This window comes from Eucalyptus grandis, chromosome 8, assembly GCF_016545825.1.
Source record: "Eucalyptus grandis isolate ANBG69807.140 chromosome 8, ASM1654582v1, whole genome shotgun sequence".
In the NCBI taxonomy this organism is placed as follows: Eukaryota; Viridiplantae; Streptophyta; class Magnoliopsida; order Myrtales; family Myrtaceae; genus Eucalyptus; species Eucalyptus grandis.
In genome coordinates, this window is record NC_052619.1 from 19,189,489 (window position 1) to 19,205,507 (window position 16,019).

At 38.3% G+C, this 16,019-nt stretch overlaps 1 protein-coding gene across 1 annotated transcript; it reads right to left on the reverse strand.

Moving 5' to 3' along the window:
* Window positions 1-4,518: 4,518 nt before the first annotated feature.
* On the reverse strand, window positions 4,519-6,002 carry LOC104416543 (protein FANTASTIC FOUR 1). The gene has a single exon (XM_018861729.2). It carries the CDS (start codon window positions 5,663-5,665, stop codon window positions 4,799-4,801), a length of 867 nt encoding a protein of 288 aa, XP_018717274.2. The 5' UTR covers window positions 5,666-6,002; the 3' UTR covers window positions 4,519-4,798.
* Window positions 6,003-16,019: the final 10,017 nt, after the last annotated feature.

A 16,019-nucleotide genomic window follows, 5' to 3' on the forward strand; every position in this document is an offset into this window, starting at 1 on the left:
GGTCGTTAGTCAATTGAGTTCATTTGAGATTGACTACGATAATAAAGTACACGCTTTGATTCTATAATCCTCATTACTTAATAATAGTTGGAATAATATCATTATTGTTGTTAGTAATTCTTCTAGGTCAATAAGTTTAACTTTGGATAAAGTTCACAATTTATTTTGAGTGAAGGTTTAGTAGAAGAGAATAGGGTGACCCTGTACCTACTGCTTTAATAGGGAAAGAACTAGCTCTTGTGTTAGCAATAGTACAAATCTCAACTGAAATAGTCAATTTGAAAGTAGTGGTGTTATGTATTGGAGTTATGGCAAAAGGGGACATTTTAGAAGGGACTGTCTTTAGCTAAAAACAAGAAAGGTAAAGGAATTAGAGTTGAATCTACTAATAATGTTGCAATTGTAAATGATTGTAATTTGAACTATGATAATCAAGTCTTGCCTATCATTATTCGGCATTTAATATATGAGTTATGGATTTTAGTTGTTCATTTCATGCTATATTAAACAAGAACCGGTTTACTGCTATCAATGCATGGATGGTAGTAAAGTGCAATTAGGAAACAATACTAAGTGCGATATTATAAGTGTTACTAATGTTTGAATCAAAATGTATGATGCTATTGTGGGAATATTTACTGGAGTGAACTATGTTTCAAAATTAAAGAAGAACCTAATATTCTTGAGAACCTTAGATTTAGCTTGGTCTTTGTATACTTCAAAAGATAGTATCTATAAGTTGTTTGAGGTAACCAAGTGATAATGAGAGTAATCAAGCATGGTGGCTCAGATGAGCTTCAAGGAGAGACGGTAACAAATTCCGCCATGGAGACATTGGATACATCTATTTGAGAGTTTGAATTGTGTATATTGACAAGAGAAGTCTACATGCTTTGAGCGAAAAGAATCCGATGTGTGATTATATGATTGATAAACTAAATGTATGCACGTGCCATGACTCAAGCAAACGGTGAAAAGTGCAATTCAGTACAATCGTTGGAGCAACCACAAAGATTGCGGAATTGATTCACTTGGATATTTGCAAGTTGTAGCGGTTTCCTTTGAGAAAGAGTGCAAGATTTATGCTAATATAGTTGTGTATGACTACTCAAAGAAGACCCGCGTGTTTATGGACACAAGTTTGATGCATTTTTTGAATCATATAGTGAAGAGTTTTGATTGAAAAGGAGACTAATAATGCAATCAAGCATGTGCAAACTAACAGTAGCATAGAGTTCTATTTGAAGCTATTAAACGAATTTTATATAAAGGAAGGCACAATGAGACACCATAATTATCATAGTGAACCACAACAGGTTGCAAAATTGATGAGCAAAACAATACTAGAAATGTTCTACTATAAGTATGGTTAGGAGATTCCTAATGAATGCACTTGGTAGTTGGTCTTGTGAGCAACCTGGTAAATAGATCCCAATTAACTATGATTAAATATTGGACTCCCGAAAAAGTGTGGTCAAGTGACGTCACTAATTGTTCTATTCTTAGAATATTTGTGTGCTCGTGTTATATTTGAGTGAGCGATAGTAAACTCAATGCGAGGGCAAAAAAGTACATGTTTTTAGATTATGCACAAGATAAGTGGTGCTATCAATTGTGTGACCCAAAATTGAATTTACTTTTTATCTACATTTAAAGAGTCTCCAACACTTCTTGGTGGATAGGAGTGATTGCAACAATGTTTATATTGATTTAGATAGTGTTTAGCTCAAAATGGAGTTAAAATAAAAACTATTGAAGTAGTGGGTATTAGCAAGGTAATCTAAGGATTGCGCATTTAGCAAGGTGAAGCCTATGGAGCCAAAAGTTATTGTAGCTGTTGAGTTTAACAATATGTGTGTTCGATCTCTCAACAAATATGAATGCAACAGTGGTGTTGCCTTATCTATGATTGAGATTATTATGTCAGAAAATCCTTATGGAGTAGCGAAAGGTACAAGTGGAGTTAGTATTATGATGAAATCCACAATTATGGCAAAGTTCAAGCGCAACAAGAACCTAGAAAATCTCCATGGCAGTTAAGCTCATGATGGGTTGTGGGAGACTAACAGCGAAGTTCATATTCTAGTTAAGCGATTACAACTTGGCTTAAACCAAGAGTGTCGAAGCTAATATATCTTGTGATAAAATTTGTGTGATTCTTTTATAAGATTGAAGGATTATTTTGTGAAAAATTGTGATGCTAATTATTGTGTAAGTTATTGAGCATAATTGGGATTGGGAAACACCAAGAGTGTTTGAGCAATTCGAGTGTGAGTATAATCCACGTTCATTCTTAGTCTATATTAGAATTCTTTACTACTTAACCTGTTAACGTAAGTCACACCAACTAAACCATGTATATTCGATGTCTGATTTATTTCTTCATTTTGTTTATTTTATCGTTCAACCTCTTGTTCTCCGCAGCATAAGGAACAAACGAAAATTCTACACGGATCGTGTATATAACAAAAGTTCAAGAAAATATATTTTGTATAAACAAGTTTCTCATCGAAAGTATTTTTTTCTCTTTGGAGAAGATCAGAAGGAAAGCAGGGTAGTGCATGTGCATGTTGACGACAACATCCCCATCAGTTAATGCTGAAAACATCAACGAATGGATGGCCAAACTCCACGATCGGACACTGTCCTCCTCTTTTCAAGGAATGTTACCCACCATCACGTGATGGCCCATGTAACATGTAACCAACCACAGTGCAGTGTTTTTTTTCAAAAATGTCCTTTTTCCAAGTTCTCCTAGGGCCTCCCTTCTCTTAATACCCACTTTTCACCCCCCACAAATCCCAATATTTATCTTTCTGTCATGTCCTGAGATTGAACATCCCTATATAGTCCATAAAAGAAATCCCTATTCCAAGAGTAGGGATCGACCGGACGAAATTCAGCCGAGAATTAACAACACAATTACAGACTGAATATGCACAAGCTCCAATGTCATTACTTTGATGATAAATATATGCTGCAGCACTCATCCCGCCGCCTTAGCCGCCGCCATCTTCATTGTCCCACCGATGCTTTGTCATCTTTGTTGCTCCATCTTTGTTGTCAGGACTCGCTAAGGTCGCTCAAGGTCCACTACATCGGACCTAGTGGATTGGAGGTACGGCTGCAACAATGCTCGAACAGAGAGAGAGAGAGAGATTAACCACTAGGGAAGGTAGTGATTGGTGAACGAGCACTGAAGATAGCTGTGGATGATGAATGGCGTTGCATGAACGGACGAAGAGGACAAGCGTCAAAGACAGCAATCGACGGGCGACAGTGCGGGATACAACAGCCACGGTATAGGCAGTGCTGAGAGAGAGAGGCGGAGGAAATAGGGAGAGAATGAATTTGATCGTGCTTAAGCTAAGTTTGCATGCGGATAATGTACTCTCTTGTTACTCACATAGTAAAGGCTTATTCGGAGGAGGAGAACATGATACATTATCAAGTGATTACCAAGAGCCGATTTACAAAGAAATGGGAGAGCTCTAGGGAAAGGAGATTGAGAGAAAAGATTGATGAAGTGGGGGAGGTTTTGCAATTTCCAAGAAGTAGAGGGATCAGATCCTTCAAGAACCGGTAAGAAAATATCACGTCATCCTCGGGTGCTTTAAAAATCTGGGGAGGATTTGGGTAAAAGAAAAGGCAGCCACATGGCCGATGAAATCGTCCATGAGCTCAGTCCCCGTCGATGCCTTCGTCGTGGGCCTCCGACCTGATCGTTACCAGACGTTCGTACCATCCCTCCTGCTCGGACGCCCAATGGGAATTCTTCCTTACCCACGTTTTTCTACACGTGAGGCGTCCTGTTTCGTACTTAGGACAACTGTCAGCTTTTCCTTCAAGTCCACTGTTCATAAGATGGCCCCCATCTTGGTGTAGTTTGTACGTACGTTTGCGAATTCGCCATGAATTTTGTATAAAAAAATCTAAATCAAAAGCTTAAATTATCGTATTAAGAGAAACCACATGAATATAAAGAGTATTTGGGACACATCGTCAAATGATGTTCGACAATATTTCAATATTTTAATGCTTACTTTTTATGAAAACTACGTTTAGAAATGTCAACAATTTTTTAAGTTTTGGTTTTTCTTCTTGTTTAGGCGGATAGAGTGAGGACCACCATGCTGAGGTGGGATGCATGTGGTTATGCATCATGACAGTAAAGTGGCTAGGTCCTCAAAGCAAATGCGGTCTCCACGCCTCATATACTTTTAAATACCCTTGTCGTCCAAGAAAATAGTTGAGTTCATAGGGACGTGATTTAAAGGAATTCAAAATGCCGAATAGAGTCATGAATCGCAAAATCCAAAGTCGCCACCGGAGTATTAGTCGAGATCGATGTTTGCTAATCAGTGTGATCCGTTTCATTGTTGAGTCATTAAGGATGGAGGGAAATTACGCACGGCCCATGCGAACCGCAAAAACATTCGAATCACATATCCATACCAACTGTCTTGTGGGGGAGATGGCCCGGAGGCAGCTCATAAAGCAAATAGATAGCCAAAAACCTCCAGGTGACATAACTAAAGCTATTATTAAAGACACGTCACATCACCTCATCCAGCAGGTTAACAAGTACATCCCTAATCCTTAGCAAATTGTTGTAGTCGCAAACAACCCCTCTGAATTCACATTACACATAAGAAGGTCGAGACAGGGGATTGCCGCCACAAAATCAAGTATGTCTAACTACCATAATTCCTCACCCAACATCAATAATCAGTCCATAGAAGAGAGGGAGAGTATATGTGCTTAGTTATGATAGTGATTGGTGTTTGATAGAGAGGTCTCAAGTAGCCACCCAACATGGCTTGGGCTTCCAATTCAAGGCTGCACCTTCTTTGCACAACCTCATGCTCGTCCTCAAGCACTTTCCGTTTCCAATTTCGCCCCCGACGAACCCCCTATTTCCCTCCATGCCCTCTTCTTCCTCCTCCTCAAACTCTTCATCATCAAAGTCTTCTCCTTCCACCCTCAAATTCTCCTCCTCATCATCCTCCTCCCCTTCTTCTACCTCCTCCCTCTCTGCATCCTCTTCCTCCCCTTCCCCTTCTTCTTCAGCTTCGGTTTCGGGGCCATCGCTTTCCTCCAAGAAGCGAACCCTGAGACGGCCATGGCTCCGCTCCACATGGAAGAAGCTGTGGCAGGACGACACCGCCACCGCCTCCACCACCAGCCTCCCCCCCTCCCGGCAGGACCGCACCTGTATCCCCGTGGAGCTGCCGACCGACGTTAGTGGAGGCGGGAACGAGCCGCTCTGGCTCAGCTTCTTCCTCGCCGGCCGAATCGCAGGGCAGTAGTCTCTGCCTCCTCTAGGAGAGAGGAGCGGGGCCTCACCATCGCCGACATCGCTGCCAGTCTCGCTTCCGAGTGACTCAGTGCACATCTCAAGGCTCTGGTCGCTGAGGAAGGAGGACGAGCATTTCAGGAGCGGGTGGACATAGACAGCGGCTTGCTCACCCTTGCTCTTCTCTTCCGCGGGGGCGAAAGCTTGAAGGAAGCTCCAGTCCATGGCTTCAGTGCCCGGCTGGGCCATCGCTGTCTTCATCTTGGCTGCAGCGTCAGAGCCGGCGGAGGGTCTGCGCGGGGCAAGCTTGAGCTTGAGAACGCGTGGCTCGAGGCATGATTGCAGCCCCTGGCACACGCTTGAGGACATTTCTTTTCTTTCCTTCGTTTTCTCCTTATCCACAAAATTGCGCAGTTTGGTTAACTGATGGAAAATTAGAACGTGAGAGAAACAGGGGAGATGCAGCGCAGGCCTTGTGGTTTGAATTGGGTTGTAAAAAAAGGGGTTGTTTGGACTTATGTGATGGAAATTGAAGTAAGATAGGAGGGCATTCTTGAGAGAGAGAGAGAGAGGTGGGTTGGGGAAAGAGAGGAAGGAGTGAACATGAGAGAGGAGTGAAAGGAGTTGAAGCTGAATTTATAGGTGAAGGCAGGGAGAAAGAAGGGGGTTGCAATGTGCTCCTTTTTGGCCTATAGCCTTTCTAGCTACCTTGCCACGGTGAATTGGCGGAGGAGAAAGGCAGAACATTTCATGAGTTTATATGCTTTTTAGTAGGTCAGGCCACTGTAACGAGTTTGTGTGTTCTAGCCTATGTGGTCAAGTAATCACGACGACCAAACATGGCTCAGAAAGCGAGTATTTCCCCACTAAATTTGTCGCGACTCTAACTGATGCTCCTTTATCAATCCACTCAAAATGAGGATCAAGAATCGCGACATTTGCAAATATAATTCTTTGTGGGAATCAATAAATATCTTAAGTGAATTTGAAAATTAGTGCGATATGAATTTATCGTAAAGTTAAAAAGGTAGTTCTAAATGTTTATAAGTTTTGATCTGCCACCGTAGACCCGGAAGTATTGCTACAGTTGCTCGATCAAAGTTGGCAATTGGGTTTGTGCATGGTGAGCGGGAACATAAGAAGGTGGATCAGTTGGTGGATCACTTCTTTCGCTTTCTTAGAAAAAGTGGGGTAAAGAAAATCGAAGCAAAACAAACCAGTTTTCGACGGAATTGCCTCTCATGAAAACAACTTCAAGGATTCTATATCAATTTATCTATCAAACCCAAACAGTTACCCATGAGAAAAATTCTAGCAGTGGTAAAAATGTCAATGTTTTATTCTTGTGAAGGTAGCAGAAAAGTTAAAACTAAAGACGCAGGGTTATTTATTGCTATTGATCAAACTTCAAGATTGAAACTTCATAAAGTTAACCTCTTTTGCTTTTCGGTTAACCTAAAAAATGAAAAGAAATTAAGAGAATGAACGGTGAGGAAGGAAACTTTTGGGTGCGGTTCTAAGAAAATGAATTGACCCACCAATTTTGACCAGGTAGAATAAATCGCGTCCCTCATTGCTGCTCTCTTAGGCCCTATTTGATAATCTTCCGGAGAATAACTATTTATATTCTTTTGTTCTCGGAATAAAAAAAAGAACAAAATTCATTTGATAAAAATTTTGTTCTCAAGAACAAAAATATTATTTTTTTTTTTTGTTCTTGAGAATAGATTTGAAATAGAATCAAGAAATAGACAAAAGTAATTTCTTGTTCCCAAGAATAATTCGTAGAATCTGTTTCTATTTTTTTTCTTTTCTCATCTTTTCTTTTCTTTTTTCTCTTCTTCTCTTCCCATTTTCTTCTTCTTCTTCCTTTTGGCCGGTCTCGACGTCGGCTATGGCCGGCGATCACGGTCAAGCGAGAGCCGGCAACCTCGACGAAGCGTCGCGGCTCCCAACGACACCAAGCCACAATGACCTCACCCAAATCTAGTGAGGCCAAGCTCACCTAGCCAAGGCGAGGCCGAGCCTCACACAGCCACAACGAGGCTCGACCTCACCCAAATCTAGCGAGCTCGCCGAACCTCACCCAGCCGATTGCCGGCTATAGTGGTGGTCGGCAACCAGCTACAAAGAAGAAGGAGGAAGAAGAGAAAAAGAAAAATATAATAAAAGTATTAAAAAATCAAAAAAAATAATAATAATTTAATAATCCTATCAAACGCATTTCTATCCCAAAAATAGAAATTTTGGATAATTACAAAGTGCGTTCTTTTGTTCAAAAATTATTCCCATAAATAGAATAAAAGAAAACCATTTATGATCAAAATTTATTCATGGAAACAAAATCTTTACCAAACGCACCCTTAGATGGCAATCCATAGAAATGATTACTGGATAGGTTCAAATGAGGTCTAAAGGTTGTGCCTAATGTATAGCGCAAGTCTAACCCATAACATAAATTTCAGGGATAAGTATAATAGAAATTCTAGAACTTGTTATAAAAGTACAATTTAATTATAAAAATTTCAAAAAATATAATAAAATTCTAAAACTTATCAAGAAAGTGTAATTGAGTCCTAAATCTTTCAAAAAGTGCAATTGTATTAAAAAACTTGTCAAATTGATCCAATCAAGTCCTTCCATTGATTATACTTTTTGAAATTTTTAGGACTCAACTGCATTTTCGTGACATGTTTTAGGACTTGATTATATTTTTTAAAAGTTTTAAAACGTAATTGCATTTTCCTTATAAGTTTTAGGACTTCTTATACATTTATTCATAAATTTTACATAGAAGTTTGCAGGCTAGGTTGGGTTAGGCCTTGCAGCCGGGGCTTTCTCATGTAAGATTGTTGCTTGGAGGGCCGTCCGCTCATCGACCACCTCTTGTAGGCAAACTTACTTGTATATAAGTTGTTTATACTGTGCTTTGCTCGGGTCATGCTTTGATTTGTATTTTTTCTCAAACTTGAAAATGGTAGATGTTCCTCATCTATTGATCCATGTTATGTGTATTTTAAAGATAGAGAATTGGAAACTTTGAATAAGGCTTGTCATTTTTCACGTAAAATATTGGTAAGAATGCCTATCTTTGAATTCTAGTGTTTTATGATTATGAAAGATTGTATGTTCAACTAAACCGGCAATTAGAGTAATGGACTGATAACAATTTTAGCAAAACAAAATTTTATCTTAGGCGATAAATTTTGTAAGTTGATAAAATAATAAATGATTTATTAGCCTAATTATTTTATGCATTTATATGCATTCTAGGTACATTTGAAGAACTCTTAACGACACACTTGTCAGTCATGCATTTCACAATGTTCTAGGGCTTGGCTTCCATGGACACCAACCAACCAATTTAATGCATCTAAAGTTTAATAAATGAATTCCAACACTGCATATCCAAAATAATGGATTGAGTTTTACCTTTTATATTTCATACTTACTCTAAAATTTGTAATTCACGCACTTCGACTTTTTAAATGCATAATCCTTACAACTTTCACGATACATAAATATTGACTCGCGTAGTTCATATATAAATTATTCATAATTTTCTCAAATCTAAATACTTTAAATTTTCATGGGAAAGAAAAAAAAAATTGGTTATTTTTAGCTATAAGCCAAGAAACCCTTAAGTTCATCAATATCTACTATATCTTCATTAAACCATTCATTTGATTAATTAATGCATAGCTTATTATATTAAGAGCTTGTTTGGTAACCATTTAATTTTTCTATACTTCTATTATTTTATTCTTTAGAATTTAAAAAAAAAAAAAAAAAAAAACAACAACAACAATTCGTTTGATAATATTAGCTAATTTTTCTATTCCTCGAAATAGAAAAATGGCTAAAAATAGATTTAAAACAGAAATAAGAAATAAAAATAAAAATTTACTTCAATGTTTCCGAAAATAAAAATGGAAAAAACTTTTTTTGAATGGAAATCATTCTTGGATCTGGGCAGGGGCTCGATGCCCATGCCTATGGCTAGCGAGAGCACAAAGGCCCTTGCCCAAACCAACTTGTGACCAACAATGGTGAGCCGACGACCTCACCGGCCAAAGGGTGAAGAAAAAGAGATGGAAAAAAAGCAAAGAAAAAAATAATTAAAAATTCTGAAAAATATTTAAAAATTATAAATTTGTTCACGTCATAGCCAATATGCCACATAAGACCGACGGCATCCACGTCAGCAATTTCTAGCTTAAATTGGCTAGATAGATTGAATTTGTATCGATGCTAAAAAATTTAGAACTAAATTAGTCAAATTGAAATATTTAGAACTGAATTTGTATCAATGCAATAAGTTTATGACTTTTTTATACTTTTCCCGAGATTATTATGTTGATGAGAATTCGTTTTGGAGGACTCTTGAACATCCACAGCTCAATCATGTATTTCATAATGCCTTGAGACTGACTTTAAATGTTTTATTCAGATTACTTTGAAGAAGATCAAATGAACCAGAAGGCTCTCATTCTAATTTTTACTTTGCGATCCCTACTTTGATTTTACCTTCTTTTCATGTTAACGAGGGCCGCATGCATTCGTGAAGCATAAATTATGAGGAAAAACTTCCAAACCCTAATCACAATACGCATCACTAACCACTCATCTAAAAATGTACTCTCTTTTTTCTGTCAACTGATGTCGGGTCGCTATCTCATGGTCCTACGAATCGAACTTCAGATTTAATTAGCCTTCCAATTCAGTCAAAGACAAAACATTAATGTAGGGAGAAGGACAGTCACTTCTTGATCTCACACACCTTATCTTAGGTTTGACCAAATCCTAGGGCGCGAAAAACCAACTTGGAGTCAGCAAGCAAGCCAACTAAGAAACCCAAATGACAGTGAAAAAAACAGTTTGGCCCACGAGTCCTACGTTGTAAAAAAAGAGACAAAACGAAAGGTCACTGTTCCTGAATTAAATGCCAATTCTTACACAATCTCTCAAAGATCTATTGAGATCTGGCCATGTTGCATATTTGCTCCTCCGTCACTGCATGATGAAATCAAAAAACTATGCATTTTCGCTGACCCAAAGGCAGAAACTCTTCCCCCAGTCTTTCACTGATTTACCAACTAGTGCCCATGAAGGCCTAACTCTCTTTCTATCTCCATTGAACCCAAACGACGTGTCCGTTCACCCTCTAAACCTTCTCAATTCCTTGCATGAAACAACAACGCCAAATCAAAATCTACGTACCATATATACTGTCGGTGCATGGCTTAGCTCTTTAGCCCGACAACACTGCCACGTGAAAGTAGCAAAAGCTCCCCGACAGATTTCTAAGTATAGGAAAGTGACTGCACCCCCATTTCAAACGGAACTAAAACAGGCCAGGTTACTACAACCGCTTGATTACTCATATCGAATCGAATTGAATCGAATCATATCCGTTGATCATTGAGATGTCAAGTTTAAAAATCATGATCCAATGGTTTTAAATTATGATGACATAATATCATCAAGGCATGATAGACTGCCAATTTGAAAATACCCACAATAAAACCTTTAAAACCACCGACCATATGTAAAGCGACCTATTGGTGCGCTCCAATATCTAAGAATATCTCTTAGCTTTTCGGATGAGCCAATGCACGAATTCTTTAAATGATAGTGGCTCTCATGAGAGCATTATAACTTAGTTTTACATGAATTGCGCACCATTCTATTAAGAGTAAAAGCTAGCAGCCCTTGTTCTTTAGCTTTATTAATCCCTTTTTTGAAAAGGAAATTTGTTGGCTGATGCGGAATGGCTAACTAAATGCCAAATGTGTACGGAACCGCTCATTGGTTGAAGATATTCAAAAGCTTTGTTTATCTAATTTATGGATGTCAATAGTTATCAAAGAACATAAATTTCCCGCTGACAAGGGCAACTTTTTCCCAGTGTTGGGCACATGGAAAGTGTTATTTGTTCCCACTTCCAGGCGGCCATGCAGCTAGTTTGATATTCCCAATCTTCAAAACCCAAAAAGTTCAAGAAATGCTTGGACTACACCCGAGTCAGCGTCATAAAATAGTCTCAATTGATTTTGGCCGTGAACATGATTTGGCCATGGCAGTACACCTGACGCTGTTTTGCGGTCTAAACCATCGAGATATATGTAATCTACATGGGGATTGCCCCTTGATAAAAGTATTCTTATACTTTTGACTGACCAATCGATGATTACTCGATCGCGAACTCAAATTAAAGTAGGGCTATGCTGATAGGTCGACTGATTCTGCTCTGATCTCACGCTATTGTTGACCGTCATATAAGAGTATCTGCCATTTCTTTGGCCATAAGACTTTGCATCTTCCTTTGACTAAAGATGTTCCCAACTCAAGCAAATAGCATTTAATAATTGGTATTTGGAACATTTAAAAAGAAAAAAAAAATGCTATAGAAGGGGAAGCAAAGGCATCACCACAGAGACCGCTATTGGATCCGAGGTAAGGTGTTGTCGGGGTCGCACGATCTTGGCAAGGCGTCATTGAGGCCATGTGATCCTAACAAGTGTTTGTCAGAGGCTGCGCAGCCCCATGTAAGGTGGCATTAAAGTCATGTGACTTAGGGACTATTTAGCCTGAGATGCTAGCGTCACATGACCCCATCTTTGACAACTAATCGCGATCATCGCTCTATTTTTCACTCTCTTTAAAATGCAAATAAAAGGTTAGAAGAGGAAACATTTTTAGTTGATCGGGCTAAAATTGAAAATACTCATTAAAGGGCTAAGTGCTTACTGAAACTGCTAAGAAGCCAATGCAGAGGGGAGGCTTTGGGTTTTGAACATTTTCAAGGCAGTTTTCACACCAAAATTTTCTTTAAAAAACAATTATCAAACACCCAAACTATTGTTCAAGACACTTTTAAGTGCTCAAAGCTACTTTGAATTTCCAAACGCTTTTTTAGCTGTGCAACGAGAGTTGGTACAAAATCACAAGTAATAATAAATCTCAATCCATGAATAATGGAGCCAAGCAGGGGGATGCAAGGGCTTGACCCTCTAATGCCAAGTCCTCTGAAGCAGCCCACAATGAGCTTATGACCACCAATGGATTGACCTAAATTAGGCCATCTGAAGTGACAATTAGCACAAATCTGAGGCACATGATTTTCTAATATTGGCAATGCAATGCAGCAATTACTCCTTACATTTCTATTGTGATACAGGTAGTCGACCCATAGTTTTCCACTATTGTGACTAGAAATAAAAGATTATCCTCTACAATGGTGGAAGCTGTAACTGCTTGCGCTTAATGTGGTATTTGTGAACAAAAAAATTAGTTTATTTTGCTTTTAAAATAATTAACAGTGATTACACAAAATTTATCCCAAGGTTGTGTAGTTCATTGAAATGTTTGTGGATTCTAACTAGCTCGAGAATTTGAGGTAATTTGGTCTAAGTCCAATTGCCTAATTGCTTGCAGATTATTTTGAATCAGGCTAAACTACATAGGTCAAAAACCTGAATTTCACTAGTACCTAAGATTTACAAGGTATTTCATGAGCTTACAAGTAACTGGATCTCGCCCCTAGTGTTCCTAGCTTACAGAATGCAGTTAGCATCGAATTTCTCTAACACTGTAGACATCACATTTGGACACCAAAAGCCAAGAGTACAAAACTTAACGAAAATGAAAGCAGGTGGAAGTTGCAAGTCCAATTATAAACTTCCTACTGCATTTTGTTTTGCTCTCCCTTTTTTTTTTTCTTTTTGTTCTTGTCTTGATTATATCAGACACAGATGGTGCTTCATTTGTTTATGTTTCCTATGCTGCCCTAGTGTGCAGTGCAGGAAATAAAACACAGGTGTTTACTCTTTTTTGTTTGATTTAGAAAAGTTATTACGAAGTTAGGCAGCACCAGCTGATAGACAGTTGCACCAAAACCACTGTAGGGACCTGTCAAGGGAAGTATCATTATACAGGAGAAAACATAACTTCTATGGATGATATAGTGAATAAAAAACTAACCACTTTTAAGGAAATATATTGGAATTTGATTTTACAAATTCCAAAGTAGGTCCCTTTTTTTTTTAACATAATTGGTTTTGTTAATAGAAGAATAAGACATTATACCCATTTGAACAAAATGGTTCTTCAAATATATGTATTGTACTCTCGAAACTCAAGTTTGAATTTGAGATCGGCTAAGCACAAGCTCAAATTAGAGCTTGAGTTCCATGCAAACTTAGAGCGGAATTTGCATTTTGATAATCAAATTGAGTCGAGTCAAGCTTTAGAGATCATATATAGTTTAATTGAGCTCGACTTTTCGAACTTGCATAGGGTATTCAGCTTTGAACATTTGAGTTGAATCAAGAGCAAGCAGCGAACCACATCGCGTCACGGCTCGATTACTCCTATTGGTGGGACTAAAGAGCATGCATGTAGCGTTGAAGAAAGTGAAAGGAGATAGGGTGTGAAAACAGTGCAGACAGGAATATGTGCCTCCCTCTCTCTCTCTCTCTCTCTCTCTCTCTCTCTGTGTGCGCAGCCCTGACCACCAATGGTGCTTTCACAATCCACCTTTTGCTTCTTTGCTTTTGTCGTAAAATTTAGCCAACCATAGGAAAAGGGAGACCCTTATAGACTAAGGAAAAGGGACCTTTTTCTTCTCTTACCACCGTCTCCCTCTCTTTGGTCCAAGATAATCTGACTAAAGTTGGATCTGATTGCTCATTCCATCTTCTCCTTTTCTTTTTCTTCTTCTTTTCTTTCACCTTATAGTTCACTTATCAATAAAGAAAAATATTTACGAGGGTCTACATCTATGCCGAATTGTAGACAGACCCCATTTGGATTACGTTCAAAGAACCTCAAATCAATACACTGTTGATGAGACAATTCATTTAACAAAAGAAACGGGAGAAATACACCAAAAGTACCTTAACTTGTATATGGCACTCACTTTAGTGCTACAACTTTTTGTCAACTCACTTAAGTGTCACTTAAAAAAAGAAAAATCACTTAAGTGTCAACTCCAATCTGAGTCGCCAAAAATTTAATATGGTAATATTTTATTAATTTCTCAATCTTACATGACTTGCCAGAGTGTCTAGTCAGCATATAATCTCTAAACGACGTTATGTAGTAAGTTGAAAATTGATCACCTCAATGTCAATTGTTGTTAAAAGTGATCACTTAAATGCTAATTTTAATGAAAAAGTGATCACTTCATGCCAAAAAAAAAAACTCTAAGCAATGTCATATAACAAGTTAAGAAATGATCATTTTAGTACCAGTCATTGTAAAAAAAAATGATCACTTTGATATCAATCATTGTTAAAAAGTAATCATTTCAATGCAAAAAAAGGCCACATCAGATAAAAATTTTAATTATAAAAACTACGTAATTTATCTTGCTCGCCAAAAGCATTCGATCATTTTTATTCAATTTTGGCACTTAAGTAAGTCGACGAAAAGTTATGGTACTAAAGTGAATGCTGTACGCAAGTTAAGATATTTATGGTGTAATTCTCCCCAAGAAAAACGGATTGACAGGAGCACCTCTCAACCGAAAGGGCAAAGCATCATCTAACAATAATAACAATAAAAAAATAATAATAACCGTATTAACGATTACAATAATACTAATGATAACAGCACCAACAGGCGACAACAATTATTGATAATATTTATTATTGCTTTTATTATTACCTTTGTGCAGTGGTCAAAGTTCTTGCTTGGAGTTCTCTCTCTCTTCTTCTTCTTCTTCTTCTTCTTATTTTTTTTTTTTTTCCATATTTTATATCGTGTGTTCACGAGTTGCAATCTTCGGGAAGAAAGGTGGTGGCATCAAATTCATGGCCTACAGCCTACAGGACATGTCGCGACCGCAGCAATTTTCTGTTCAACTTTTGACCACCATAGCTTAGCTCAACCTTTTTCTTCGTTTTTCTGCTGATATTGTATGAGGAATTCATTGAGAGCTCTACGTTAATGCAGACACGTCATGACATCAATTGGTCGCTCCCATGTTAATTGCAAAAGGTAAAGAGATTCTTGTTGGTACAAAGTGACCTTTATGGACGGTACATAATTTTTTTTTTTGCAAATCTCTGCTTTTCGAACGGTGTCCGGACGTGGAGAAGAGAATCTCCCCATCATTGTCCCTGTTTGTTAACAATATCAATACGTCAAATGACGCGATAAACTACTATCGGTATCTGAACGTGGGGGAGAGAATGTCTCTCTCCGTGACTACAGATTTCGGAAGGAGGGCCTCCATGTCCTCTGTTATTTTGCATGCTGATGATCACATTTTCACGTAATTGTTTTGGTTTTATAACCCAAGAGGGACGTGGACCTTTAGCAAGCAAGAATGGGATGAAATCATTCGAGTCAAGCCTGGGCCATTAGTCCACAGAGAGAGCCGATGAAGTGGCAAGCTCCAAGCTCGATCGGACAAGATACTGAAGTAGCTCGAGCTCAAGCTTCCCTTAAATTTAGGGAAGTCGAAGTCAATGCATCGTCAAATCTGAACTTGAGCTACTAGCAAGTGGAGTTTCGACCCTATGCAGGATTTACTCAGCTAGCACGAAAAGCCTGATGTAGCTTCAGGCTTTATGCATCATGGAAAGGCCAATGTAGAAAGGAAGACCAACGGTGAATTTGTATCCTGATGATTCAAACTTCCCGCGACGGTTGACAACTCCCTCTCACTAACACTGATGACGTAATAAAAACAACTGTCTTGCTCTTTTTATGCAAA

Bases quoted from the DNA above. Each gene is read 5' to 3' on its own strand.
- LOC104416543 (XM_018861729.2), bottom strand. From the start codon at position 5,665: ATGTCCTCAAGCGTGTGCCAGGGGCTGCAATCATGCCTCGAGCCACGC.